The sequence below is a fragment of the Carassius carassius genome, chromosome 39 (genome assembly GCF_963082965.1).
Source record: "Carassius carassius chromosome 39, fCarCar2.1, whole genome shotgun sequence".
Taxonomy (NCBI): Eukaryota; Metazoa; Chordata; class Actinopteri; order Cypriniformes; family Cyprinidae; genus Carassius; species Carassius carassius.
The window spans coordinates 16,868,045-16,894,483 of NC_081793.1; the positions used below are offsets into that span (position 1 = coordinate 16,868,045).

Here is a 26,439-nt window from a genome sequence, read left to right on the forward strand (position 1 = left end):
AAAAGTAAGGCTTTTAAGGAATGCTTTTTGTCCTGTAATGCATCCAATGCAGTGAATATGCCATTACTTTTTTGCCACGTTAATCCCGGATAAGGATTTAACCAAACATTCTGTAAAAGTAACCAAACAGACTCTAAAAGTTGATCCATTGAAAACCTCAATCTGATATAATGTACCCAGTATTTGTGGCTGAGGTTACAGCTTTGATCTCAGATTGCTAAAATTTTTGATTTATTTGTATCTGATTTCAATTATATCACATTGTTTTTAAGATGTAGATGTAGGTCATTTCAGTTATATTTTAGGCTTATTTAGGTTGTTTGCATATAGATGGTGCATTTACCCAGGAATTGTGGCAAGTGAAGGGTTTATGTATTCAGTCAATAACGACTTATTCTTATCAGACTAGATAAAGCACACCGCTGTAAAAGTCTCCTAAAGTCGAGTATCTCTATTAGGTTATTACAGGAAGGCGACACCTGCAATCAGGGTGGTTTTGTCTTATAATAACTGTAATCAAATCATGTTTAACAAGCTCTTGAAGGCAGTGTACTATTCTGTTCAACCGTAGTGACAGTTGTTGGGGGTTTTCATGGCTTTATGGATAAGAGAACAGGCAAGTTTTGTTAAAGTAGCGCAACCTATAAAACAAGTTATTAAAACAGCAAACTACTTGTTTTTATGTCAAACATATTGTTAGGAATCAACAAAAGAAGCACAACCAGTGTTGATCTAATAAAGTTTATTTTCTTAAAAATGACCAGTTTCTGTCCTTTTCTAGGAAATTAAACCCTTTTTAAATTCATTCTAGCATCTACATAATGGTTATTGAAGACTTCACAATATATTAAGTCTAGATGTTATGGTACACATGCATAAAATTCAGGCTGCATGAGAAGCCACAGTCACATTACACATAAATGGAGTTTGAGGGGCAAAAAGACAATGGGGCTGTAGAGATACTTGTCTCAGCTTCAAAGAGGCCAGAGGCCTCCAATATAAACCAACTCCAGCAAGGCTTTTCAAAATCGCTAGCATACTTAAAACAGGCACAAGTCAGGCCATGGGCCCAAAAGAATGCAATAAAAATGTTTCTAAAGTCAGGATACATTTTCAGGATGCTATAACTGCATGGACAAAATTTACTAAATGAAAATGCTCTGGGATTATTTTTAATATAAAACCATTTCTTTACATTGGGTGTAAGATTAACGGTCAAACATGTTTCAGAATTCTTGGGCCCTTGGTTAACACATCAAACCGCTTGGAGATTAAAGCTCCAAATATTTAGAAAGGGAACTTGAGAATGAGAAAGATAACTAAAATAGGCAAAAACCACCCCTTTTCTAATTATGGCAGGAACAAATGGGAAGCAAACATATCGGAACCTTCATAACCATAAGTTTCACACATCAATCACTCACATAAAAGAAATTAACTTCAAAGAAATCACCTCATTAAAAAAAAAATGCTGGAGGACAATTTAGTGTTAGTTTTCGGATCTTTTCTTTGTTATTCCTCTTTCACAGAAAGAACTTATATACTGAGACATGAGCAAGATTACAGCAAGCCTAATGTGTGCTAAAAAAAAATATTAATAACAATAATAATAATAATATATAATAAAATAAGAGACATTCAAATACAATAAGATTTTTTTTTCATGAAAATACAAAACTACATGAGAAAGCATTAAAATCATATTTGTAGGTCAGAAACACATTAACATAAAAAAAAAAAAGCAAGTGCTAATCACAGTTTTTTTTTTTTTTTTTGTGGGGGTCGGGGGTTGTGAATTTTTATATCATACATATATTTCAGCACATTTGCTGTAAAAAAAACAGTCACCGGGGGAAGCCATAACGGTATGGCTCTGCCTCTAATCCAAGAAAACCACAATCTGTAGTTCCTAGTGGCTCGGGTCACAGTCAGATCTGTACAAAAACTGCAGCAGAACTCGTCTTGAATCTCCACATAGCGCTGAAGTTGCACAGGGCAGGGCGCACAGCGTTGGACTTTGCAACTGGAAGGACCAAACAAAGTCTACTCCCCTCCCAAACTAAACTCCACTGTGGCACCCACCTCCATAATCTCCAGAATCCTGAGTCAACATATTGCTTCACAATATTTCACTCTTCTAAATCATCCATCATGCTCCCAACCAGAAGTGAAGAAAACTCCTTGCATCAAAACATCTTCTCAGTAAGCGATATACAAGAGTCCGCACCCAACACTGAGGCAGCTTTACATGGCTTTGGAGTGCTGCATTTCACCTTTCCAAAGATAGTTTCTCTTAAAATGATTAATTCAAAGTCTGACAGTTTTAGTCCTTTCTGGCCCAGAAATGGCAGGCGCTCTGGATTTGTAGGCAGGTACGATAAAGGCCAGGGTGCTGTGATGGAGGTTGAGCTGGATCTCAGTTGTGCTGTAATGTGTTGGATTCTATGGGAGGTGCAGAGTCATACAGAGTGTCTGTGTCATGGGTCGGCTCTCCAGCCAATGTGCAAGGATTGGACAATGTACCTGCGCCACAGTCACAAAAAAACCTGCATAGGACAGATTGTAAAAGGGATTATAGCAGATTAATCTATGCATCCACTAAATTTTACAGAAAAAAAAATATTCTGCAATTGACCTGTAACTACAGAAAAATAAATATTCTGCAATTCACCTGTAACTAAAGCTATTCTCGTGAACTATAGGTTCTTCTTGAAAATGTATCAGTTTCACAAAAATATTAAGCAGCACAACCATTTTCTACAGAAGCTCGTTTCTGCTAAAAAAAAAAAAAAAAAGTTTCCTGTTTAAAAAAAAAAAAAAAAAAACTTCACAATTTTGTCTTGCTCTATTACAATTCTGAGGAAAAGCAAGATGTAAATTCAGAATTGCAAGAAAAGTCTGAATTATGAAAGTTAAGAAGTTAAGTTAAGAAGTCATAATTTACTTATTCACCAAATGTGTTCACTACATTATAAAATATTGTTTTAAGAAAACAGTTCCTCTAAACTGTAATAATATTCCACAATTACTGTTTTTATTGTATTTGATTAAATAAATGCAGCCTTGGTGAGCCGAAAAGATTTCTTTCAAAAACCTCTTACCAACCCCAATCTTTGAATAGTAATGTATACATATTGCACTGTATACAAGAAGGTTTGCCACTGACCTATCATGCCGTATAAACTCCACATCATGCCCTTGGTGGCACTTCTTAATACAATTCACACAAATTGCATTCCGGTCTGTTGTGTTACAGGTGTGACACCTAATACAAGAGAATGGAAAAAGGTGAAATACTATTACCAGATCTGTTGGTTTTCAATGCAGACGGCTTCAAGTTGACTGCCTTCTGATTACCTGTAGAAATCGTGCATGGGGTAGCTGGTGTAACTGGAAATCTTGTACAGGCACTGACCTCTGCTCACCGCCTTTTCTATGGCATCCTGATTGTTCATGATTTTGTTATCTACAAAGTTATGAAAAACAGTTATATTATTATATTATATTATATTAAGGTGAAGTGAGAAAGATAGTTGGTTATGGGTTTCAATGATAATGTTTACCTTTCATTGTAACATTGACACCGGAGGCTAGAAATAAACCTCCAAATCTGTTGTTGAATATTTGATTGCCTTCCAGAGTCGCTGTGGCATGGTTTGTGATTTCAATGCCTAAAGTGGGGGTGAGAGTGCGTGTTATTTGGAAGATTGAATAGAAAAATGTAATGATGACATATACATTTTCATTATTTTACAATTTACCATTAAGACCACAAAAGAACCATTATATAGTAAAGGAATAGTTTATCTAAAACTGGTAATTTCCTGAAAATCTACTCGCCCCCAGCCCATCCAAGTTGTAGATGAGTTTGTTTCTTCATCGTAACCGATTTTGAGAAATTGAACATTATATTACTTTCTCACCAATGGATCCTCTGCAGTGAATGTGTCACTGAAGGAAGCATTATTATAGCTCATGGTATTTTGGATAAAAGCAAGTTTAAAGTTGAAACATTAAAGAGGAATTGTGACCCTGGACCACAAAACCAGTCTTAAGTCACTGGGGTATATTTGTAAAAATAGCCCAAAAAATACATTGTATAGGTCAAAATTATTTTTCTTTAATGCCAAAAATCATTATTAGGGTATTAAGTAAAGATCATGTTCCATGAAGATATTTTATACATTTTTTGTACATAAATATATTAAAACTGAATTTTTGATTAGCAATATGCATTACTAAGAACTTCATTTGGACAAGTTTAAAGTAAATTTCCTCAATACTTGGGATTTTTTTGCACCCTTAGATTCTAGGTTTTCAAATAGTAGTATCTCGGTCATATACTGTCCTATCCTAACAGCTTCTGTCTTCAGCTTTCAGGCGGTGTATAACAGTCAATAAAAAAAAAGATCCTTATGACTAGTTTCGTGGTCCAGGGTCACAATATGTTTCTTACAAACATGGAGCTTTTCACTTCACAATACATTAACTGACTGGAGTCAAGTGGATTATTATTGAAGAGCAAATGATGTAATGTTAAATTTCTCTGAATATGGAAATTTTGGAGGGCCTGAGCGCGAGTTAACATTCAGCAAATTGTAATTTTTGGGTGAACTATCCCTTTGATACCACCACAGTGGCAACATGTACGCAATTCTGACTTAACCCTACTGACCTGCAGCAAAGCCATCAAATATCCGGTTCTTCCGCAGCACCGGGTGGCTGTTTGTGCTGATGAGAACACCAGCCTGTGCATTCCTGAAGATATCGTTCTCTTCCAACAACCCTGAACATGCATATGAAGACACTGCTATTAGTTTTATCATAATGATAAAACATGGTACATCCATTATTTTAACTGGGCAGCTTTTTGACTCAGATTAAGCTTAGTTTTGAACCACAGGGGTTTTCATCACTAATTGTGTGATTTATTTTTCTATTTTAATTCACTCAGCTGTCGTAGCATTTCCTGCACTGCACCTAAAAGCAGTAAGAAATTTTCCAATCCGTTCTTACCCCTCCCTCCGTTGAATATGCAAATACCCCCATCCCGTCCATCATGGATTTTATTCCTGCGCAGTGTGGGGTTGCTGTCTGTCTTAATCCACACCCCCGCCATGGCATTATCAAAGATCTCATTGTCCTCGATGAAACCCAGCCCTAAGAACCAAAGTCCACCAAATGATGTTAAACACAAACACAACAAACAGAAACCTCTCACAACTAGGCAGACCAATATGACAGCTGAGACCTGTAACTGTTGTATGGCTAAAACACAACAATAAAAACAAGCTTCATAAGAACTTAAGACAAATAGAGACAACAGAGAGAAAGTGGATAAAGAACTTACCAGAATTGTAAACAAGGATGCCTCCATTCTGTCCACCCCAAATTTTGTTTCTTCTGATTTTTGGATTGCTTCCAGTTCTTTGTTGTAAAAACATAAGGAAAAAAACATCAATCCTGTACAACGCATGCAAAATATGAATCCAGTATAAAAACGCAGTACACTGTTTTACGACCAAGACTCTTGAAAACCAATTTGTACCCCTGATACTTCAGAAATTCAATCACGTCCTACCTGATCTGGACTCCAGAGTACATGTGATTGTAGATATCATTATCTTCCAGTACTCCATGTCCATTGTCATAAAAATACACTCCAACCTTTTCAGAGAAATAACAACATTAGGAGGGAAGAATGAATGCTAGATCATACAGAACTAAATTTTGAAGTTCCAAACCTGTTTTCCACTGTGTATCCTGTTCCTCCTGAGTACTGGCGTGCTTCCTGTGGTCACCCACACTCCGGCTAGAGTGTTGCTGTACACCTCATTTTCCTCTATTACACCCTGGCCCTTTTCATGCTACAAAAGAGAAACAGAGAGTTATTCTATGATCAATGAATAGTGTGTGTATATTCTGGTAACACATGATAGGTAAAAATTGATAGCCTGAATGCACTAAGTCGCTTTGGATAAAAGCGTCTGCTAAATGCATAAATTTAATTTTAATTTTTAATTTATATTCTTTGTTCTGTCAGCAGCCTGTTATCTATTACAGTCAGGTCATGCTCACCACATAGATTCCTCCGTGCTGCCCGTCATGGATCTTGTTGTGCCTTACTATAGGACAGCTGTTCGTTCTGATCTGAATGCCAGCCAGGGCATTTCCATAAATATCATTTCCCTCAATGAGGCCCCTCCCATCTCCAAATATGTAAACGCCTCCTTGGTTTCCATTGAAGATGGCATTTCCCCTAGATTAAGAGCAGACAGTTGATTTTATAGATAATCAACAAAATGGAAAAATCTATTTTCAGTGTGCCGAGTCTTTGTTGAGCTGCGCACAAGCTTATCACTATCCAAAATGCAAAAAATACATAATTTTTACGTTTTTACATAGCAATATTGATTTACACTAATATGACACTGCTAACTTAATTTAAATAGGCAAGACAGTGAGGACAATGGAGACTAACCTTATAGTTGGGTCACTATTAGAGGTGATCCACACACCAGCAAAGTTATTAGCATAGATTTTGTTTTCTATGAACTGGCCTCGACCTTTCTCATGTACGTAGATCCCCCCCGTTTGGCCGTGGTGGATCTCACAGCGTACTACAGTTGGGTTTGCGTATGCCTTCACCTCAAATCCTGCAATCCTGTTCCTATGGATATTACAGCTCTCAAAGTAGCCCTGCAGAGGGACAAAGAGACCGAAATCAACTCACCGGCTAGTGCCCAGAATAGATAAAGTCTCTGAATGAACAAATGTTAGGTGTAATTACCATGCCATGGTCAAAGGTAAACACTCCTACGTCTCTGCCATGGTGGATATGATTACGTCTGATGATAGGGTTGCCATGGTTTTTTACCCAGATACCCGCAAGTGCATTGTTTGAGATTTCGTTATCTTCATAAATACCCTGTAACACAACAGCTTGCAGGTGAATATTTTAGGAAGAGTTTTTTGAAGAACTTGTATTTTGAAAAAGCACAATATATGTGTGCGTGTTTGTTTTATTATGAACAATAATATTAGCATCCAATAGTCTTGTCTGCAAATGTTTACAATTTTAGACAAAAAATCAGTACCAACATTAAGATAAAGCAGATATTTAAAACGCAACATTTTTACAAAATGATCTGACCAGAACGTGTAAAAAAAAAATAAACAAGTCATGCATTTTAACTACTATTGAATATGGAGTAATGGAATAGTCCAAGTATGTATCATATGGGTTCAGAAGACTTGAAATATAGTGCAAAAAAGTCACTTTTAAGGAGCTTTTGATGTTTTTCCTGTTCAGTGCTTGACTGAAAGGTCAGTATGATCCTACTACTTGGAAACATTTGCATGAAGAAAACAGCAGCATAATATTTTGAAACAACATGAGGACAACTACATACAATTCTAATTTCAATACAATCATTTCCATTTTGAACAGTTCCTTTAATGCACAAAATAGACAATGAAGGCTCCTACTTGTGCATGATCAGTGATATAGAGTCCAACATTTTCACAATCGCTGATGTTGCAGTGTTTGATGGTAGGTCCAGCACCTTGACCACTTACACACACCGCTGATCCCACTGCACAAAAAGATAGAGAGAGACTCCCATCTCAAAACCATCCAATAACAATTACTGTATTTTAGCTAATAAAATATGGCTTTATTAACACCATGGTCAAGGGCTAAATTCCCACACATACTATGAAGTTTACTTTGAATGCATGTCATGTCAGATGAATGATGCTTTAAACTGATCAAAAGCGACAGTAAGGACATTTAGAATTTTTTATTTATTAAAGTATCCTGGAAAAAAAATAATAATAATAATTAACCGATTAAGAAATGTTATCTGATTATAACAAATCGGCATATTAGAATGATTTCTGAAGGATCATGTGACACTGAAGTAATAATTGCTTGACAATTCAAAATACTATGTTTTTGATTAAAAAACAGCAACCTTTGTGAGCATAAGAAACATTTCACAAAAACATTTAAAAAATCATACCAAGGCCAAACTTTTAAACTGTAGTGCATTATGCTAGGCAAGCAGATGGTTGTCTAAATAGAATGAAAAATACCTGTGCAGGTACTGCGGATAACACAGTGGTCGATGTTGGGGCTGCAGTTAACCGTGATCTCCAAACAGTGGTGAGCATTATGATGCTGTGCTGACTTATCATCAGGGTTGAACTGTAGGAGAAATGGCAATATTACACACACACTCAAAAGCATGATTTGCTGCAATCTCTAATTAAAAGCATCATAGAGCATACAAAAGAGCAAGTAGTATTATCTAAAAGACATCATGCAATGATTCACAAATGCAGCATGTATAATAAGATAATGCACTAAAAGACAAAAGCTGGTTAGACTCACCCTGATGGTCATGTAACCCACATATGCATCTTCAGATCCCTCCATAAACACAAATGTTGAATCTCTAGTGTTTTCAATAACAACCTTGTCAGCAACCTTCCCTGAAGCTGAGAGGAATGAAAACAAGGGTGTAAATGACTGTTATCTAAGGATGTGAGGTTAAAGGTTTTAAGATTTACAGGGCACAGGTAACAAAAACAGGGTCATATGGTTCACCTGCGCCAATCATTGTAATGGGGGATTCAATGTAAATCCATTCATCTGTGTAAATGCCAGAATGCACAAATATCAGGCCATCAAAATGGGCCTCCTGTACCCCTCCCAATGCATCCTCAATGGTGTCATAATACTGCAAACCAGAAAAAAAAACACTGCAATTACAATGAAGCTGAAAAATCCTCAGTGCATTTATTGACCTTTCTTAACAGAAAAGAAAATACTGAAGCCAAAGATCCATACCAACATATTTTCTCTGCCTTTGTATCTGGCTGGATTACTATAAAAGTGTTCTGCAAAACCAGGCTTTACATGTGCTCCTTTATACTGTAGAAAAAGAAAAAGAAAAGCAAAGGCTTGATGAATGCTTCCTCACATTTTAGCACCTGTGTTAACAATTTTTAATCGATTCACCTAAGACGGACAAATAACCATGAGGTGGAAATGTGTGTAAAATTCATGACATTTCGGACAGTGAACAGCATTATTACTCTGAAAAATAACAAAAAGCCACACACCGAAAAAATCATATATGGAAAAATCATCTATGATACTATTCTGAAGTGAGAAGACTATTATCCATAAGCGGACTTATAAAGGACTACAGAAATTCAGCTCTTATACCAATTGCTGAAAGCTCTCTTTCCACGGGTTTGGTTGCTCATACTCTTCTGGGTTGATCTGGTAGAACTTCCCCGGCTCTGGATGCATCATTGGCCGTGTGTACTCAAACACCTCCATGTATAGTCTCTTCCTGTCAATCACACAAGCAGACAAACTCACTAACAATATAAATTTATGGAATCGGTAACATCTGTAATGTAATGTAATACATTTGGGGTGGTGTTAGCGCAGTGGATAAGACGCATGCCTGTGGTGTGGGAGACCCGGGTTCGAATCCACTGTGAACCGCCAGTGTGTCCCTGAGCAAGACACTTAACCCCTAGTTGCTCCAGAGGCGTGCGACCTCTGACATATATAGCAATTGTAAGTCGCTTTGGATAAAAGCGTCAGCTAAATGAATAAATGTAAATGTAAATCTCAACAAATCCCCCATTTATGGTGCCAAATAAGCATTTTGTGCAAATTTCAATAACTGTACCATAATTTCAGGTCAGCTGTTATACACTAGTGTCACTACTTACACACTATTGGTCTGTTATACACTACTGTTGCAAAGGTTTTTATTTACTTTTAATGAAAAAGTTATTAATACTTTTATTCTACAAGGATGCATTGAATTGAAGGTGACAGTAAAGATTTTTACATTGTTACAAAAACATTTGAACTTTCTATTCATGAAAACATCCTAATAATCAGTTTCCACAAAAAAAAAACAATGGTTGTAACATTAATAATAAGAAATGTGTTTTTTTTTTTTGCATGAAATCAGCATATCAGAATGATTTCTTAAGGATCATGTGACACTGAAGACAGGGGTGATGACTGCTTAAAATTCAGCTTTGCCATCAAAGGAATGAAATATATTTTAAAATATATCCAGAATTTGTAAATAGAAACAGCTATCCTAAATTGCAATAATATTTAACAATTTTACTGTTATTAATGTATTTTGACCAAATAAATGCAGTCTTGGTGAGCATAAAATACTTTTTTTTTTTTTAACAGTATATATTTCTTTAAAGTTGCTAACAAGATTGATATCTAAAAGCCCCAATAGACAATTTTGTCAAGACTGTGCATGCTAGCAATGTCAGGTGTTACACTCCTCCAAAGAGAAGCATTAAACTTATCTTCCTGATATCTACCTTTTTTCTTTTTTTGCTGCAATATTGCTGTATACCGGTCATGATCATCATAACATAAAAAAATGCAACAATATGCCGGCTGTCCCTACATTATGATCTATTAAATCATTAGTAGTAGACATGGCCCTTACAATTTTCCTCCATACTCCAACAATTTAAGAGATTAATGTTTCTGCAAATCAATCTATTGTCAGTATAAAAATCTCACCAGAGAATGGGGTCATTTGCAAGCTCACTGAATCGCTTGCATACACAGGCAGCCTGGCACAGATCCTGCTCCAGCAGGTACGAGAAGATCTTCAGAACTACTTCATCCGGAAGCTTCTCTTGGAGATACTGCTCTGCAGGGGCAGCTGAAATAAAGTAGACAGGAGAAGCAATCTAAACCAAATTGCTTGCGGATCACACTGAATGAATAGCCCTTTGATAAGAAACTAAATTTGTAATAAATGTAACCACAATTGAATGACTGAGACCAATCTCTGCACTCACCTGGCAAATCCTGAGATTTTCCCGACACTCTTGCACGTTTAGCTCGGTGACCAAAATTTTCTGTGGCTGAAGTGGAGGCTCCCTGCATCACATAAACCAGACACTGACTTTTAAACTACTCATTTTAGGGGCCGTTTACACAACAACGTTTTCAGCCAAAAATGGGAAACTTATGCGTTCTGTCTGTTCGTTTACACAACAACTGCGTTTTTGGGACTGAAAACAGGTTTCAAAGTGCAAGTTTTTGAAAACGCCACCTTTATCGTTTCTGTGCAAACACCCAATACAGGAATATTTAAAAACGGAGACATCTTGCGTGTGCATAATACGTGTTAGGTATGTAGGCGTGCAGTACATGTCGATTTTAAAGGCCAAACAAAAACAAAACAAACAAAACATAAGCGGAGTACATGGTACTGTTGTTGCTGCTCAAGAGTTTGATAACGCTTCTTCAGCAATGTGTATGTGTATTTACTTCACCAATATTACAACCAACAGCAGAGACGCATCGTATACACCATAATCGTCACTTCCCTACAGGTACAGTTTACTAACAAGGTGAAAGTGTCAACTACTGGCCTGGCATACATAATACAGCATTTTTGCCCGTTTTCACAAATGTGTAAAAAACAAATCATTTTGAAAATGAAGTCGTGTATACGTGAAACTTTTAAAGACACAAGGGAAAAATTTTTCTGTTTTTGACTACATCGTTGTTGTGTAAACGTAGCCTTAGATTACAAAGACATCAGAAGGATAATCTCTGTCAAAAAGTGATAGCATAAGTGCAAAATCTTTACCTCCATACTGTTTTTTGTGGGGCACACGGTTCTTTTAGGCAACAGGGACTTTCTACGGAGTTGGTATGGACTGTTTTGAGCTCCTGGACCAGATTCTTCTGCAACCATATCTGCAGGGATGTCCTCATCTACAAAGAACATAGGAAGAAAAAAAACAATCCATTCAGCGAAACATATCTCAACCTGCCGTAGACAGGTTCAGACCCCAAGTTCCACTGCAAACTCCTGACATCCATGTGTGCACTTTTTGAACTGTTCCTGCTGGAACAAAATGGAACCATTCTCGCAATGAAAACAGTCAAAAAAAACTTTTTGTTGGCCTTCTCCAAAAGCATAGCAGTGCACACGACACTTCCACCAATTATTTATTAAGAACGTGACAATATGTGGAATTTCCATGCTTCGAGACAGCTTGCTTTTCCATCTCTTGATATTTAAGGAGGTAAATTCTTAAAAGCCTTAACCTTCTCTGTTTTCGCAATTGTAAACATCATTATATAATATATGTAAGAAAGCCATAGCTAGATGAATTTTGATCCGGCCAGGTAAGATGCAACAAATGCTGTTCTTCAATCAGCTAAAAATGTTTCAAAGTTCTCTACCTGTTCACCTCTGTTTGTGTGTGCAAGTACCCTACCTACCTGTCAATACCTGGTGTACTGATCACCTGAGAGCGTTACAGTCTGTCCTTCCCTACAGCACATTTGGTACCTGGAGACAACATCCAAAAATGAAAGATGAGAATAGCAGCTAAAGCTTGACTATGAACTGTCACGAATTGTATGGCAACTCACAGCTGACTGATCCATTGGTAACAAAGACTTTACAGGCAACAAGACAGCAAGGCAACAAAAGTAGGCTACATCGGGGCAAAATATCAAGACAACACCTGCTTATTAAATCCTTATCTGATCAGCTGTGACTCTAGTACACATTTTTCTGTGTGCCTGCCTAGAAAGCAGTACCAAAATAAAGCAGTGTGAAGATGATGTTCTTAAGTTGAATCTAAAATACAGATTAAGAGCCTGGCACATAACATAACATACGTTTAATGCAAATACACAGACACTTCATTATTCTACTGTCTAAAAGCCCAACTACCCCAATGAAATGCAGGGATGGTATCAAATGGTAATACCATAGAACTACTATGGTGCATGTCCAAAAAACATTATCAGTTTTAGTACTTTAATGTGTACAGGTTACACCACGTGATATTAACATATTAATATGAATATACAGTACACAATATATCACAATATATTGTACACAGGCTGATTTTCTCATTGCAATAGGCTATAACTGCGAACGTTTCACATCACACCAAATGTAAACAGCAATGTATTCAAATGCACTGATCACTACTAGTCTCAAATGAATCAATAAATGCTGGAAGACCATGAAAACCCAATGGGTTAACACTTTATCAAGGGAAAGCCTTTCCGGGTGGGGGGGTCTGTAACCAAGCTAAACGTGGAAACAAAGGTTTCTGATTGATCATCGCAGATGCATATCCACCAACAGAACCCAGGGCCTTGCGCATACCATGTAAAAACCTGCAACAATAACCACTCATGTGATAAATGTCCCGTAACGCACATACTACCAACAAAACAGCAAAGACAGCCTTTATCAACCCCGTTTGCTCGCGGTGAGCTCAACTGCGCAGCTACTCGTATTAGCAGGCGTGCTACCTAGCAGTGTAAACACAGATTACTTCACAGCTACTGCATTCAAAGCGAACCAAAACCAAACAATGCTGTTGAAAGTACTAATGCGGTGCAACAAGCAGCTAGTGTGATAGTGTTTGGCCTAAATGTACAGTGTTTTATATCAATGGCAGCCCACACTGGATACTAGCAGCTACGCAGCGCAGATTTTAATGCCTAAATCCACTTCTCGCGTCTCTCTGCCACCTATGAGAGGTGGCTTATAGAAAAGGTAAATCAATATTTACCTTGTCACATTGTTTCTAAGTTTCAAGTCTATCCGGAAAGCTGGTAAGTGTGTTAAAAGCTAGCCGTTTACGGTTCTGGCTAGTGAAGCCTAAACAAAGCGCGGCCTGGCCTGTTTATATGCGCCTCGACGCTCTGCACACAAACCCCTTTATTCAGGCCTTGCGACTTCGGAGTGGCCGTGTCGGGTCATGCAGATAAAGTACCGTACACGACACGGCACAACACTGAAGCGTTGTTGAATTAAAGATCCCCGTCTCACCTCTTTCTGCGTTGTTTCTTTCCGGCTGCACCGGGCGCGGCCTCGACACTCGCCTGGGTCTCCTGCTGCTCGCTCTGACGGAGTTCATTTGGCGAGGTGACTTTACCAAGAAAAAATAGCCTTCCCTCGAACCTTATCCTCTTTTACTTAGCATTTACACAAATTTCTAGTCTTAAACAAATCAAGTCACCCGTCTACGCCAAAAAAGGACACCGACCCAGGGCAGTTTTTCTTATTCGGGGTGTTGTTGGTGTGTTTTTTTCGGACAGCTCCCCCCTGTGCTGAGCTCCGTGTCTCTCGCTCTCTCCCTCTCTCTCTAGCAGGAGGAGCCATTAACATGGACACGGAGAACATTGCACACTGATGTTCAGCAAGAGTAACATTAAGCGTGTCACTGATTTTAAATACTGAGTTTCTCATTTTGATTGAAGTGTGTTTCACAGTGTAAACCGCTCTGGTGACATGAAAAGCAAGGTTCTGAATGGCAATACAGTTGTAAAAGCCTTCCCTGGAGCCTAAATTGCACCCCTTGTCTGGTCAAGGTAGCAAGACGTTGGTTAAGATCCTGGGAGACCAGCTAGACCAGATGAGCACCAGCTTCGGAGGGCTGAGAGACCAGCTGGCTATCTTAAACCAGCTAAGACTAGTAAAATATCTTGGGCTGGTTTAAGATGTTTTGGTTTGACAACACACATACTTGAATGCATTGCTCTTACAAACCTGACCAATTTAATAAATAAAACATATCTCAGTGAAAGATGTTCGGTTCATCTTAGCTTTATTTACCAGGTAAACTCCACCAGGGATTTTTAATGCCACCGACCCCAAAATATGATTCATAACTCTCATACATGATCCTTGTGTGTGGGACCCCTATCCTTAAATTTAAAAGCCAGATACTATATACATTGTTTAAAGACCCAATCTATACTGTGCAAAAATATTTAAACGTGTTAAATATTAAGTAAAATAGTTTCTTTTTTCCATGTACTTAATCCAATTATTATTATTCACAACCCCGACCGAGCCCATATCTCCTAGCAATTCACTGCAGCGTCCTAGTGTATTTAGTACCTTTATAAAATATTTTGGTTTTTTTACATTTTATTTAAATGTAAATTTAAAATGGTACAAATAACATCTGAACTAAACATGTCTGTAATTATAATATTAAAATATTAGCTTTGAGACTAGGTACAAATAAAATTGAAAAAGTCAACATTTCAAAACGAATCCATTAGACGGAGACATTGTCACTGACCAAAAATTGTGGTTGTGATTTTGATTGACAATATACACACAATTTCTTATATTTTTTAAAAAGTTTATTATGAATTTATGATGATCGAGTGATTCAACAATTTGCAAAATAACCTGAAGGAAAAAATAAACAATTGAAAAGGATGCTAAAATGGAACGTTTTTCTGATCTACTATAGATTATATCCATTTCCATTATACATAAACAATTTTACAGAAATTTTGGACTTATCCACTAAGCCAATGCTCAGCCCTTAGGCTGAAGTCAGTTTGACTTTTGCAGAACATGACACTATGTCATTAACAAAGTTATTGTTTTGTCTGATGACCTCTGCCTTGAGTTTGCACAGCTCCTCTTTGACAGCCTCATCAGACATGCTTTCAGCAGGCATTGATTTAACCTTAGCCAGGAAAGCCTCGATGATCTCCTCCCCCTCCTATTGGTAAGATGACAGCACATCAATTTAACTGTAAAAGTTTCATTTATTGAGCTGCAGAGCGAATGCAAACATTTCTTTCAAATCTCACCTGTTTCTCCAGGCAGCGTTTCTTGGCTTCGGGTCCAGCTTCCTCCCCAGCTCTTGAGATATCCTGGAACTCCTCAAGCTCCAAAGCCTTCTCTCTTGCATTAGCAATCACATGCTTGGGGAAGTTAGCAAGCTCTGCCACATGAATCCCAAAGCTCTGGTCACAAACGCCTAATAAAATCACAAACATTAGACACCACCAAACACAGTGGAAAGATGCAAAACAGAGTCTTTAGAAAAACGTTTCAAGAGACTCTTACCCCTTTTCACCTTGTAGAGCATGGTGAGAGTGCGGTCTGTGGTCAGGGCAGTGACGTGGAGGTTACGCACAGTGGGAACCTGCTGTGCAAGCGCCGTCAGCTCATGGAAGTGAGTGGCAAACAGGCAGAAGGACTTGAGGTGGGTGGCGATGTACTCTGAGATTGCCCAGGCCAGACCAAAGCCATCGTATGTGGATGTGCCTCTGCCCAATTCATCAATAATGATGAAAGAATCCTCTTTGGCTGATCTAAAGTGTCAGAATACAAAACATGACATGCATTAACTACAAAAAAAAAGTATGGAGGGGCACAATATGAACATACTGTAAATCAGGGATGGGGAACTTCAGTCCTGGAGGACCAATGTCCTACATAGTTCAGTTCCACCCCTAATTAAGCACACCTGTCTGTAACTTTCTAGTGATCCTGAAGACCTTAATTAGCTGGTTCAGGTGTGTTTGATTAGGGTTAGAACTAAACTGCAGGATAGTGGCCCTAAAGAATATTCTTTTAAGAATGATGGGCATACAGAACATGTCAAATTTGAGTTCTGACCGAAGAATAGCAGCCGTCTCCAGCATCTCAGCCATAAATGTGGACACTCCTTTGATCTGGCTGTCCCCAGCACCCACTCGAGCGAGCACACAGTCCACCACACTCAGCTCTGCCTCATCACATGGCACAAAACAACCAATCTGTGCCATCAGCACGATCACACCTACTTGACGGATGTATGTAGATTTACCCCCCATATTTGGACCTAACAATATAAAAAAAATTATGGATTAATGCATTTATGTACATGAAACTTCCATTTAATGCTAGAACTCTACCTCACAAGCTCATTTTTAGTATCCTCCTATCAAATATGAGCTTACCTGTGATGATATGAAACATCTCCTCGGCACTAGTGAAGGTGACATCATTGGGAATGAAAGCCACATCATCTTGGGCTTCAACACAGGGATGTCTTGCTGCCTTTAAAATGAGTTTCCCTGAGCCTTTCTCTAGTATTTTAGGCCTTATGTAAGGCACTGGGGCAGCATGGGACACCACAGAAAAGCTCACCACTGCATCCAGCTGAGCTATCACCTCATTCAGAGTCTGTACTGGATCCACATATCCTATGGTACAAATACAGGATTATTAAACTCTTCATTCTCAATGTGCCAAAAACCAGATTTCTGAAAAAGTTTAATGTTAGAGACCAAAACGGCTAATGACTAATGTGTTCAATACACATTAGGAGCTATAAACATTTATGGATTACCATAGGAAATAATTTAAGACCATAAACTAGGCCACTAAGTCACTATGAAATTTAAAAAAAAAATTGTTTATGGAATATTGGCGTTCCTTATCAAATATACATGTGATGGCAGCAATTAGCAACCTCAGATGATCCAATCAATTTCCAAAATGACAAGAATTTCACAATATGGAAAATAAATTTCTGTTTCAGGTTGACATTAATATTTAAACGCTTGTATTACAATAATTCCTCATTCCTGCATATGAACTGCCGAGATATTGATGTCGCTCATTTATAAAGTATATTCTTTCATAACCGTTTGATCTTAGCTAGTCTCATTAACACAATGTTTCAATCTTGTCTCTTTGAAAACAGCATGTTAAACGTCTTCCAAATGTATTTGCATGTTTTATACTTTTTGTTTTTAAACTGGAATTTTATATTTTGAAGTTAAAATAAGGGCACAATGTGCTGTATTAATGAAATAATTTTTTACAGGTGTTTTACTGTACATTGAACAGAACATTCCTTCATTAAGGAAATTAAACCACATGGAAAAGTTCAAAAACTACAAAGAACAAGCCTTGAGTGACTCTCACCAGCAGCTATGCTGATGATCTCTTTGACGATGGCGTTCTGAGCCTCTTCATACTCTTCTCTGCTTTTAATGTACTCTTCATTCAAAGAGCTCAGCTTACTGTGAACAAGAAACAACCCCGTCACTCACTAAGTCTAGTCATTACCTGCTCCAGTATTTAAACATCTCATTTAAGATCTCTTGCCTGTTAGTGAATCGCACTCCATTCTTTTGAACATCTAAAGTATTGAATTTCTTGTTGTTGCGAAGACTCTTTTCTTCTTTGCATGTGACTCGGAAAAAGTAACCGATCTGTGCATTGGATTCAAGCTTCACAGTCTTAGCTGCTTCCAGCCCTAAATCAAAATAAGCAAAATTGGTTACCAGTTCAACACTAAATTGCTTAATAGGAAATCAATTTCATTACCATATTATGTTCACTTACCCAGTTCTCGAGCCGCACTGTTCAAGGCAGCCTGCATGGCTTTCTCCAAACGATCCATGTTCTCCCTGAGCTCACTCAATGTGGGATCAAATGAGGGTTTCACCAGGAACTCATGATGCTCAACCTGGACAAGAAAAATAAGAGTGGCATACATTTTAGGAACTCCAACTTTTAGGCAGAGCAACGTAGAAACTGAGCTTAAAGAGTGTAGATGACAAGGCAGACCTGGTTCATGTCCAGTGTTGTTTTAATCATCTCCTGAAATTTGGAGAAGTCAGAGATGAGGTCGTTGAGGGGAGAGATGAATGCTGCGTGCAGGAGGACCTGATGTTTCCCTGATCAAAATACAGCTGTCACTCATTGTGTTGCTCCACAACACATTTTGTTGTTCAAATGCAAACTAGAAGGTTAACAGGCAACATTGTGCTCACCATTGTATCTCTCCAACGCCAGCACCAGACTCGGCAGTTGTCCCACAGCTTGATAAACCCTGTAACAGTCTTGTAAATTAGAGCTTTGACGCTGGAACTTCTTTGCCATTCGGTTCAGGTCTGGAAAATGACGGAGAAGATCCTCCTGACAACTCTTCCTTAGCTCAGAGTCCTCCACAAAAGTCTCCACAAGATCCAGTCTGCACATCAAAACCACAAATGTGTAATGAAGGGGAAAAAATAAAACCTCTATAATGTTGAAAATATGCTACATCCACAAGATACTTAAACTTGATCAAGAAAAAGAGCTGCTGTGTCTAATAATGTCAACTGACACTATAGTTCAGTATTATCACTTAAGTAATTTATTATTTAAAAAAATATTTAAGTAATAATTATATTCAGCAAGGATGCATAGAACTGATCAAAAGAGACAAAGACATTTATAATGTTGCAAAAGACTTATTGCAGATAAATGTTGTTCTTTTGAACATTCTTTTCAAAGAATCCTGGGGAAAAAATATCTGAGATTTAACAGAAATTGTTAGCAGCACAACTGATTTACAAAATTGATAAATGTTGAGCACCAAATCAGCATAACAAAATGATTTCTGTAGGATTATGTATCACTGAAGCCTGGAGTAATGGCTGCTGAAAATTCAGCTTTGCCATCAGTGGAATAAATTACATTTTAAAATATATTCAAATAGAAAAGAATAATTAAGTTGTAACAGATTTACATGATATTAATATATGATATTATAAATGCAGCCTTGGTGAGCATAAGATACTTCTTTCAAAAATCCCACCATCCCTCAACTTTTAAAAGAGTATAAAAGCATAAATTATAATCTCAATGTATGCTGCAGGAGTTCAATTCAAATAAGCACAAACAAAAATTATATCAGCATCAGGGAAAAATTTAAAATCCTCTCTTAAATACATAAATATCCTATATGATTCCATAAATATGTAATGTATCAGACCGAATCGAAGGCATTTCATACCAATTTCAAGATTTAAAGTTATATGCAGCAGCAAAAAATATCACCTTTCTTCTATCTTGTTTTTGTCAATGAGAGGCTGTTTGATCCACTGGCTGACCAACCGCTGTCCTTGTGGGGTACGACATTTGTTTAAGAGGCCTGCCAGAGAGTGTGTGCCTGTAGCATCATCAGAGGAGCCCTGAGAAATCAGAGGAGGAACAAATCAGAACTCACAATAACCCTCCATTGAAGAAATTGCATATTTTTTGTCTTTTAATTGACTATTGACCTGGAAGAGATTCAGGGCCTGCACAGCAGCATTATCCAAACGCATGTACTGGTTGAGGTCAAAAGTGGTTATCTTGAAGGAACCAAAATTGGCCTCATCTGAGAGAGGCTCCAGGTATTTGATGACTGCTTGTAAGCAAGACATTGCAATCTGGAAAAAAGCAATAACCTGATTGAATTATCTGGTCAAGCACCTGACATGACACATTTACCTTTTGCTGCAGAGCCCCAAACCTGTTTCTCCATCTCTGGAAGTGCAGCACTGGACACAGTCTCTCCCTTATGGGCCTTCAGTAGCCGATTCAGATCCTGCACAATGTCTTTGGTTGTGAACTCAGATTTCTTCCTGTCTGTGAGCAGAATGCCACCACGCTGTACCACCTGAGTTAAGGACAGAAACCAGCATGTAAGATGAATGATTATGGTTATACAATCTGGTTCTAAGGATGCACCAATATTAATTTGGGCTGATACAATAAGCTGCAGATTTTCTTTTTTGTTGTTTTGATGTCTGAACCAATAAATGGCCTATATTCAAATTCTACTGTTTTATCAAAATAAACATTTTTAATTTATACATGTGAATTTAGCAATCACAGCAACATGCTGTAGAGTACAACAAATTATATAAATTTTGAGACTTATTATTTTACATTACATTTAAAGAGGGCTTCATTCACCACAGACAAGATGGGCTGTTAATAAAACCTGGCTGTCTATGCAGTAGAATACATTTTTATACTTTATTTTTATTCTGTAACTGAATACATAAATATATAAACTCAGAATTCTGAGAGAAAAAAATCAGAATTTATTTCTCAACATGACTCCAATATATTGTGCATCTCCATGTTGTTTCATAACATACAAACTTGGCTTCTATAAGCAAGTTACCTGTTTGAGTTTCCCAAGGTCTCCACCTGCATCTCCTCCAGGAAGCACACACTCTTTGGGCCCGATCTGCACAAGAGCAGCCTCCAGATTGGAAAACTGATCATTGTCAGGGAATTCACAGACACCGAGTTTCCTGAGGGTGCTGTCCACATAGCCAACACCGACAACACGCTGTCCATCGGCCCTGGTGCCAAGACGAACCCCGACAACACCAGCAGCTGCCTCCCCAGGCCCTCCTCCACCGCCAAATAAAATCTCCTCAAACTGGGTCAGATTTCCTGGAGACGCCTGTGATAAACACAGACATGATGAAACCAGGAGAGGTAATATACTGAGAAAAATTTATTAAACAGTGAAGCAAGCAAGATACCTTGTAAATTATCTGCCAGTCATGTTCTTTGCTACTCTTACTGGCATTCTTGTAAACCTCCACCCGGTACTGTCTGACCAGCAGCAGGTCCCTCACAAATGACTCAAAATTCATCTTACTGAGAACCACACTCTCCAACCTCTTATTTCCTGCGTTTCGAAAATACAAATCACCTTTATTAGCCATAATCATATATTTCACAATATAAACATAATTTTAAGGTTGATAAACTTTAAATGTAATGATGCAGTTTAAGATGCATGGCATATATCTTCACAATAGAAAGAAACAAAAAAAGATATTTCTTTAATGAACTGACTGTTTTATGAAATAATTCCATAATCAACAGCCAACCTGTGCCCAGGTTTTTGATGACTCCATTCGTCTTGAAAACTTCCTTGGCTGCAAAAGCTGCATCTTTTCCGTGAACCGTATAATAATCGTTTCGATCAAATACTCTCACGGTGGTGTCTGGTTTCTGTGGCATAGAAAAATAAAAATTCAGAAATCCATGCTCAGATGCACTGTCCATGGACAGATTTTGTTTAGGTTGCACCGCCATGCTGGAATCTCCCGCCACCGCACCGGCGCGCCAGGACTGGAGGGTCAAAGGCAAACGGGGCGGAGTTAAAATGACGACAACATCCACACTTCAAATAAAGAAGGGTTATTTTGTAATTACATGCTCTCTTTAAAAGATGTTACTTGAACTTATTCACACAAAATAAAAATGATTGAGTATGTCGTTAACTTTTACATTTTGCAATGTAAATATTACATTCAAAAACAAAAATTTGCGAAATGCATACCAAAATGTATTTTTATTAGAAATTGAATATTTGAAAGAGTCTCTAATGCGAACTAATAACAAAAATAATTACATACAGTTATATTTCATGGAGGATTATTATTATTATTATTATTATTATTATTATTATTATTATTATTATTATTATTATTATTATTATTATTATTATTATTCTATAGTTCCCAAACGTTAGTCCTTGATATTGTCCTAAGGAAGGAAGATCATTTGAACTATTGTTTAGTTGTTTTTACATATGTTTCATTATTATTATTATTATTATTATTATTATTATTATTATTATTACGTTATTTATTTATCTATTTATCTCTTCTCTTAAATTCTGATTTACAGATTAAGATTGTTCTTTCTTGTGTATGTGGACTCAACTGTTAAAATTGATTGTAATATTCAATAATTTCTTCAATAAGAGTTATTTTTAACAATTATTTACATGGCATTTGTGAATTCTGTGGATTGGAAAAAGAAACAAGTCCTCAGTTGTTCTACCATTATCTCTATTAAACATTGTTCTGGAAGGATTTGGAAATGTATTGGGAATATTGGCATGTGTGGTAAGAATTTGTGTATTTTATGTGATATTTTATTATGTTTGCATTATAAAAATTCTTAATGTACAATTATCTAATTTTAATATATTTAATTATGTTAATAATTTAATTAAATAAAATTTTAATTTAAGTCAAAAGTATTTTTTATCACAATGTTATTTATGTGTTGTTTTTTTATTGTAACTATTTATAAAACATTAACTTTCTGTTTTCTTGTCCAAGAAGGTGTGCACAGATGTGTGTGTGTACTGGATCAGGGGAGTCACAGAAAATAAATGATAAATTCACAAAGAATGAATGAAGGAATGAATCAATGAACAAATAAACATAAATACATTTTATTAAAAGAGAACTGAGAATAACCTCATGTTACGTTTATGTAATATTATTAGAAGTATTATTAAACAAAAGCCCTTGTTCCAGGGATTTACTGACTTGTATTTATATGACACTGTTGTTTTTTAACCTGCAGACGTAGCTGCCATAATCAACTGAATATGCCTGAATCACAGCTAAAACTGATTGAAAATAGCTGTTTTGCATGTGTCGGGTTAATCACAGACCAGCAAGATCACATTTAATGATGGTTATTTGTTTCATTCCCTGGGACAAGATTACCATCCATTCTGTATGAAGCTGTAATTAAAGGCCTGAAAATTTGAGCCCTCAATCTGAGCTTCACTCAAACAAGTGAGCTTGTATAAAGCTATGGCAAATAGCTGAAAAGCAATAGTACCTTTGAGCTTGCTTCAAGTGTTTGACAGTTTTGGAACCCAAGGTGTGCAGAAGTTGCAATAGCAGGTAAGTGTCACTTGGTGTCAGAACTGAGCTGGTGAGGCCAGAATGAAAAGTGATCCATCTCTGCAGGGATTCTACATGAAAGACTCCTTATGTAATAGCCACTTCAGCTGTGTGCCTTCCTAAAGTATCTTCACTTCATTTACTGAATGAACAGTCCTGGGAATCAACTGAGGTAAACATTTTATCTGCATGTGTAGGAATAGTCAAGTAATGTGTATATTTGCCAACATGTGTACACACACGCAACCTTGTTTTACTGAAACATAAGTCACTCTCCAAACTTGAGAAAACAGGTTGAAAGACAAACCAAAGCTGCAGAGGAATCATTATTCCATCTATTTTATCAGTTCTTTCCCTTCACTCATATGTAGGCCTATCAGTTATTACGCATCTATATGCAGTTGTGTCCTATTCGAGGTTCACCCAGAAATTAAAATTCTGTCATCATGTATTCACCCTTATGTCATTCCAGATCTGTATGACTTCTTCTGTGGAACATAGAAGATTATTTGAGAATTAAATAAATTCAGATAAATAAATTTTTTGATATAATGAAAGTCGCAATGGTAACCAAAAGTGTTTACCGAAATATCTTATTTTATATTCCACAGAAGAAAGAATGTTGTACATTTGCAATGACATGAGGATGAGTAAATATTCATTTGTGGGTTAACTTTCATCCCATATAACTATGCCTTTAAGATGACACTTTATTTTCTTGCTTTTTCAGAGTAAAAATAGGTGGGGTATTACTGACAAAAATTAAAGGAATAGTTCACCAAAAAAATTACATTTTCCCATTGGACTAAGTAATATTATGGATAAGTGTTTGGTTAAGTATGTTACAAATTAATATACATACAAAAGGGACTGCCACTAATAGTGTATACACATGCCAAATTATATATGTAAACAATCTGTATCTGTTGCAGTCCAATTAATATGTTAGAGATATTGTTCTCCAATGAATTCCTTATGGGCCGAGTGAGAGTGTGTTTGTTCTCTGCAATGTCCTTTTGTGGCGGGATGGCCTGCTTTAATGGGGGTTGCAGCCTGCTGCAGCGCTCTGGATGTTGGCCAGATGCAGTGGTCTGACTGTTATTGCCGTGACATGGCAAAACTGGGAGCACTGCAGAGGAGTAAATCAATGAGATGTGGACCGACAGATTTTAAAGTACCCTCTGTTGAATTGAGAATATACCTGTCATAATTTCTAGTTCAAATAATGGTAATATGTGCATGATCTCAAACTTATATACATGCAGAAATAGTGGTGTATGTGGTGTAACTATAAAACAATAATCATTAAGACCACATAAAAAGCCAACAAGAAGCAAAAGAGAGAAATAGAGAGAAACAGACAGATAGATATAGATATATAATAAGCAGTAATAGTGGTGTCATTATTTATATCCTGAGTACATGCATTCAGTGCACAAGAACATGTTAATGATCCATTTTCAGTGCCATATTCATATATCTGTACCATCATGTTTAATGTCAATATCTTTTATGACACTATTTTACATGCTGTCCAGAGAGCCTGTCCTCCAACAAAAAACGACCATATAGGTCGTTTGTGCAAGCACCTTATTACGACCTATATTTATGTTTTAAAGTTAAGCGCCCTCTAGCCGGCGTAAAAATAATGACAGTATCGCGTTGCGTCTGTCGTCATGAAATGACGTATAACGTCATTACCAATCAAAACACACGTTTATTTAAATGCAATGTGTGGGCTTTTTACACCGATCTCACAGTATTTCCTACATATTTTACTAGGTGGCTTATTCGTTCGAATGACCACACCTAACCCCACCCCTAAACCTAACCCTCACAGAAATCATGCTAAATTATGATTTATTGAGCATATACATTTTCGTCCACATCCGTTCCCTGGGATCAAACCCATGATAGCATGATTACCTATCAATGTATAGCGCAATAATCTACCAACTGAGCTACACGAAACGCAAATCAGAGTGCAAATAAAAGAGTACAAAACATTAATATGAAAACGACCTTTTGTCAATAGGGGCGCACTTGTAGTATACGCTCTGATGGGTCGTATTTCAGGGATTTGGACAAACGACCTATACGGGCGTATTGGTTGGAGGACAGGTTGTGTCCAGACCATATAACATTATTGTTGTAAGACCATAATAAAAATTTTAAATTACTGTTCTATGCCACTTTTCTCTGTTGTAATACATGCACACACAGTATGGTATTTGATTTTCTAAAACTATCTAAATATACTGTATAAGTGTCACGGTTGGTAAACCGTGATCTCTGGGTTTTGCACTTGTGGGTGAAGTCTGTGTGTTACGCGTCAGCACTGATTAGTTTGTGGGCGTCTCCGTTAATTGTCATCAGCAACAGCTGTCACTCATTACTCATCCCTATATATTGGCTTGTAGCGTCTTGTGTTCGTGAGAGCGTTGTTTCATGTTTGTGACCTATGCTTTGCTTTCTTGTGTGTTTCTGCGTTGGATGTCCGTGTCTCTCCGGAACCCCGTCAACTCTACGCAACCCACCAAAAAGCAACACTACTTTCCTTCGGCTCGCTTCCCCGCAGTTCCTGTGTCACCCTCTCCTGCTGCCAACTCACCTCCGCCTTCCGGATTCGTCATTCATCACCACCATATTGGACTGTGCATTCCTCCCAGCGTTATTTGTGTCTCAGTATTGTATTGTTTCATTGTCTTCATTAAATCTCATTAATCTCGCACTTGCTTCCTGCCACTCCTTCCCCCAGTCGTTACAGAACGCTCTCACCAAACATGGAAGCAGCGAGCACCACTTCACTGTCTGAATTCATTCACCACAGCGTCAACCGCATGGATCAGCAGCAGGAGAGCATCGTGAACACCGGACATGCGATCCAAGCGCTGGTGACACAGGTGTCCGAGCTCACCCAGCGGATTCATCAACTCACCTCTCCCACTGCGCCCACCGCACCGCCTGCGCTGCCCGTCCCCCGGGAGACCTCCCAGGACCACTTCCGGCCAGAGCCGCGACTTCCGGCGCCAGAGAGTTACTCCAGTGAGCCAAACTTTTGCAAGACTTTCCTTAACAAATGT

At 37.6% G+C, this 26,439-nt stretch overlaps 3 protein-coding genes across 6 annotated transcripts in view; 1 reads left to right on the forward strand and 2 right to left on the reverse strand.

Moving 5' to 3' along the window:
• Positions 1-26,439, forward strand: part of LOC132121496 (phosphatidylinositol-glycan biosynthesis class F protein-like) — a 358,018-nt gene that overhangs the window by 218,946 nt on the left and 112,633 nt on the right. The window lies entirely within an intron of this gene.
• fbxo11b (F-box protein 11b) lies at positions 728-14,192 on the reverse strand. 4 transcript variants are annotated; one of them, XM_059530922.1, is made up of 23 exons: positions 13,890-14,191; positions 12,324-12,383; positions 11,673-11,800; positions 10,873-10,954; positions 10,589-10,733; positions 9,236-9,365; positions 8,855-8,938; positions 8,612-8,744; positions 8,396-8,502; positions 8,098-8,209; positions 7,489-7,595; positions 6,791-6,928; positions 6,482-6,699; positions 6,079-6,259; positions 5,745-5,867; positions 5,582-5,667; positions 5,351-5,427; positions 5,017-5,160; positions 4,676-4,786; positions 3,564-3,671; positions 3,358-3,466; positions 3,167-3,265; positions 728-2,546 (listed from the first exon to the last, which is right to left on the reverse strand). In XM_059530922.1, the coding sequence occupies exons 3-23, from the start codon at positions 11,778-11,780 to the stop codon at positions 2,417-2,419; spliced, it is 2,532 nt and encodes an 843-aa protein (XP_059386905.1). In that variant the 5' UTR covers positions 11,781-11,800; positions 12,324-12,383; positions 13,890-14,191; the 3' UTR covers positions 728-2,416. The 4 variants fall into 4 exon arrangements, 3 of the variants coding, with proteins under 3 accessions (XP_059386905.1, XP_059386904.1, XP_059386903.1); XM_059530921.1 differs by having other exon boundaries at positions 12,314-12,383; XM_059530920.1 differs by lacking the exon at positions 12,324-12,383 and having other exon boundaries at positions 13,890-14,190.
• Positions 15,193-21,786, reverse strand: LOC132121490 (DNA mismatch repair protein Msh2-like). Its single transcript, XM_059530928.1, has 16 exons — positions 21,533-21,786; positions 21,179-21,327; positions 20,809-21,096; positions 20,149-20,295; positions 19,916-20,065; positions 19,692-19,825; positions 18,641-18,840; positions 18,435-18,544; positions 18,210-18,333; positions 17,970-18,120; positions 17,787-17,884; positions 16,814-17,059; positions 16,491-16,695; positions 15,936-16,183; positions 15,677-15,846; positions 15,193-15,585 (listed from the first exon to the last, which is right to left on the reverse strand). The coding sequence occupies exons 1-16, from the start codon at positions 21,738-21,740 to the stop codon at positions 15,403-15,405; spliced, it is 2,811 nt and encodes a 936-aa protein (XP_059386911.1). The 5' UTR covers positions 21,741-21,786; the 3' UTR covers positions 15,193-15,402.

What these genes read in the sequence shown, in the direction of transcription:
- LOC132121490 (XM_059530928.1), bottom strand. Translation starts at nt 21,740, where the DNA reads ATGGCGGTGCAACCTAAACAAAATCTGTCCATGGACAGTGCATCTGAG. An exon ending in CAACACTGGACATGAACCAG is followed by an intron (nt 18,334 to 18,434) that starts GTCTGCCTTGTC and finishes TTTCTTGTCCAG; the next exon opens with GTTGAGCATCATGAGTTCCT. An exon ending in GATCATCAGCATAGCTGCTG is followed by an intron (nt 17,060 to 17,786) that starts GTGAGAGTCACT and finishes TTTGTACCATAG; the next exon opens with GATATGTGGATCCAGTACAG.
- fbxo11b (XM_059530920.1), bottom strand. Translation starts at nt 13,977, where the DNA reads ATGAACTCCGTCAGAGCGAGCAGCAGGAGACCCAGGCGAGTGTCGAGG. An exon ending in TACTCTGGAGTCCAGATCAG is followed by an intron (nt 5,428 to 5,581) that starts GTAGGACGTGAT and finishes TTTACAACAAAG; the next exon opens with AACTGGAAGCAATCCAAAAA. An exon ending in CATCCTTGTTTACAATTCTG is followed by an intron (nt 5,161 to 5,350) that starts GTAAGTTCTTTA and finishes TTTGGTTCTTAG; the next exon opens with GGCTGGGTTTCATCGAGGAC.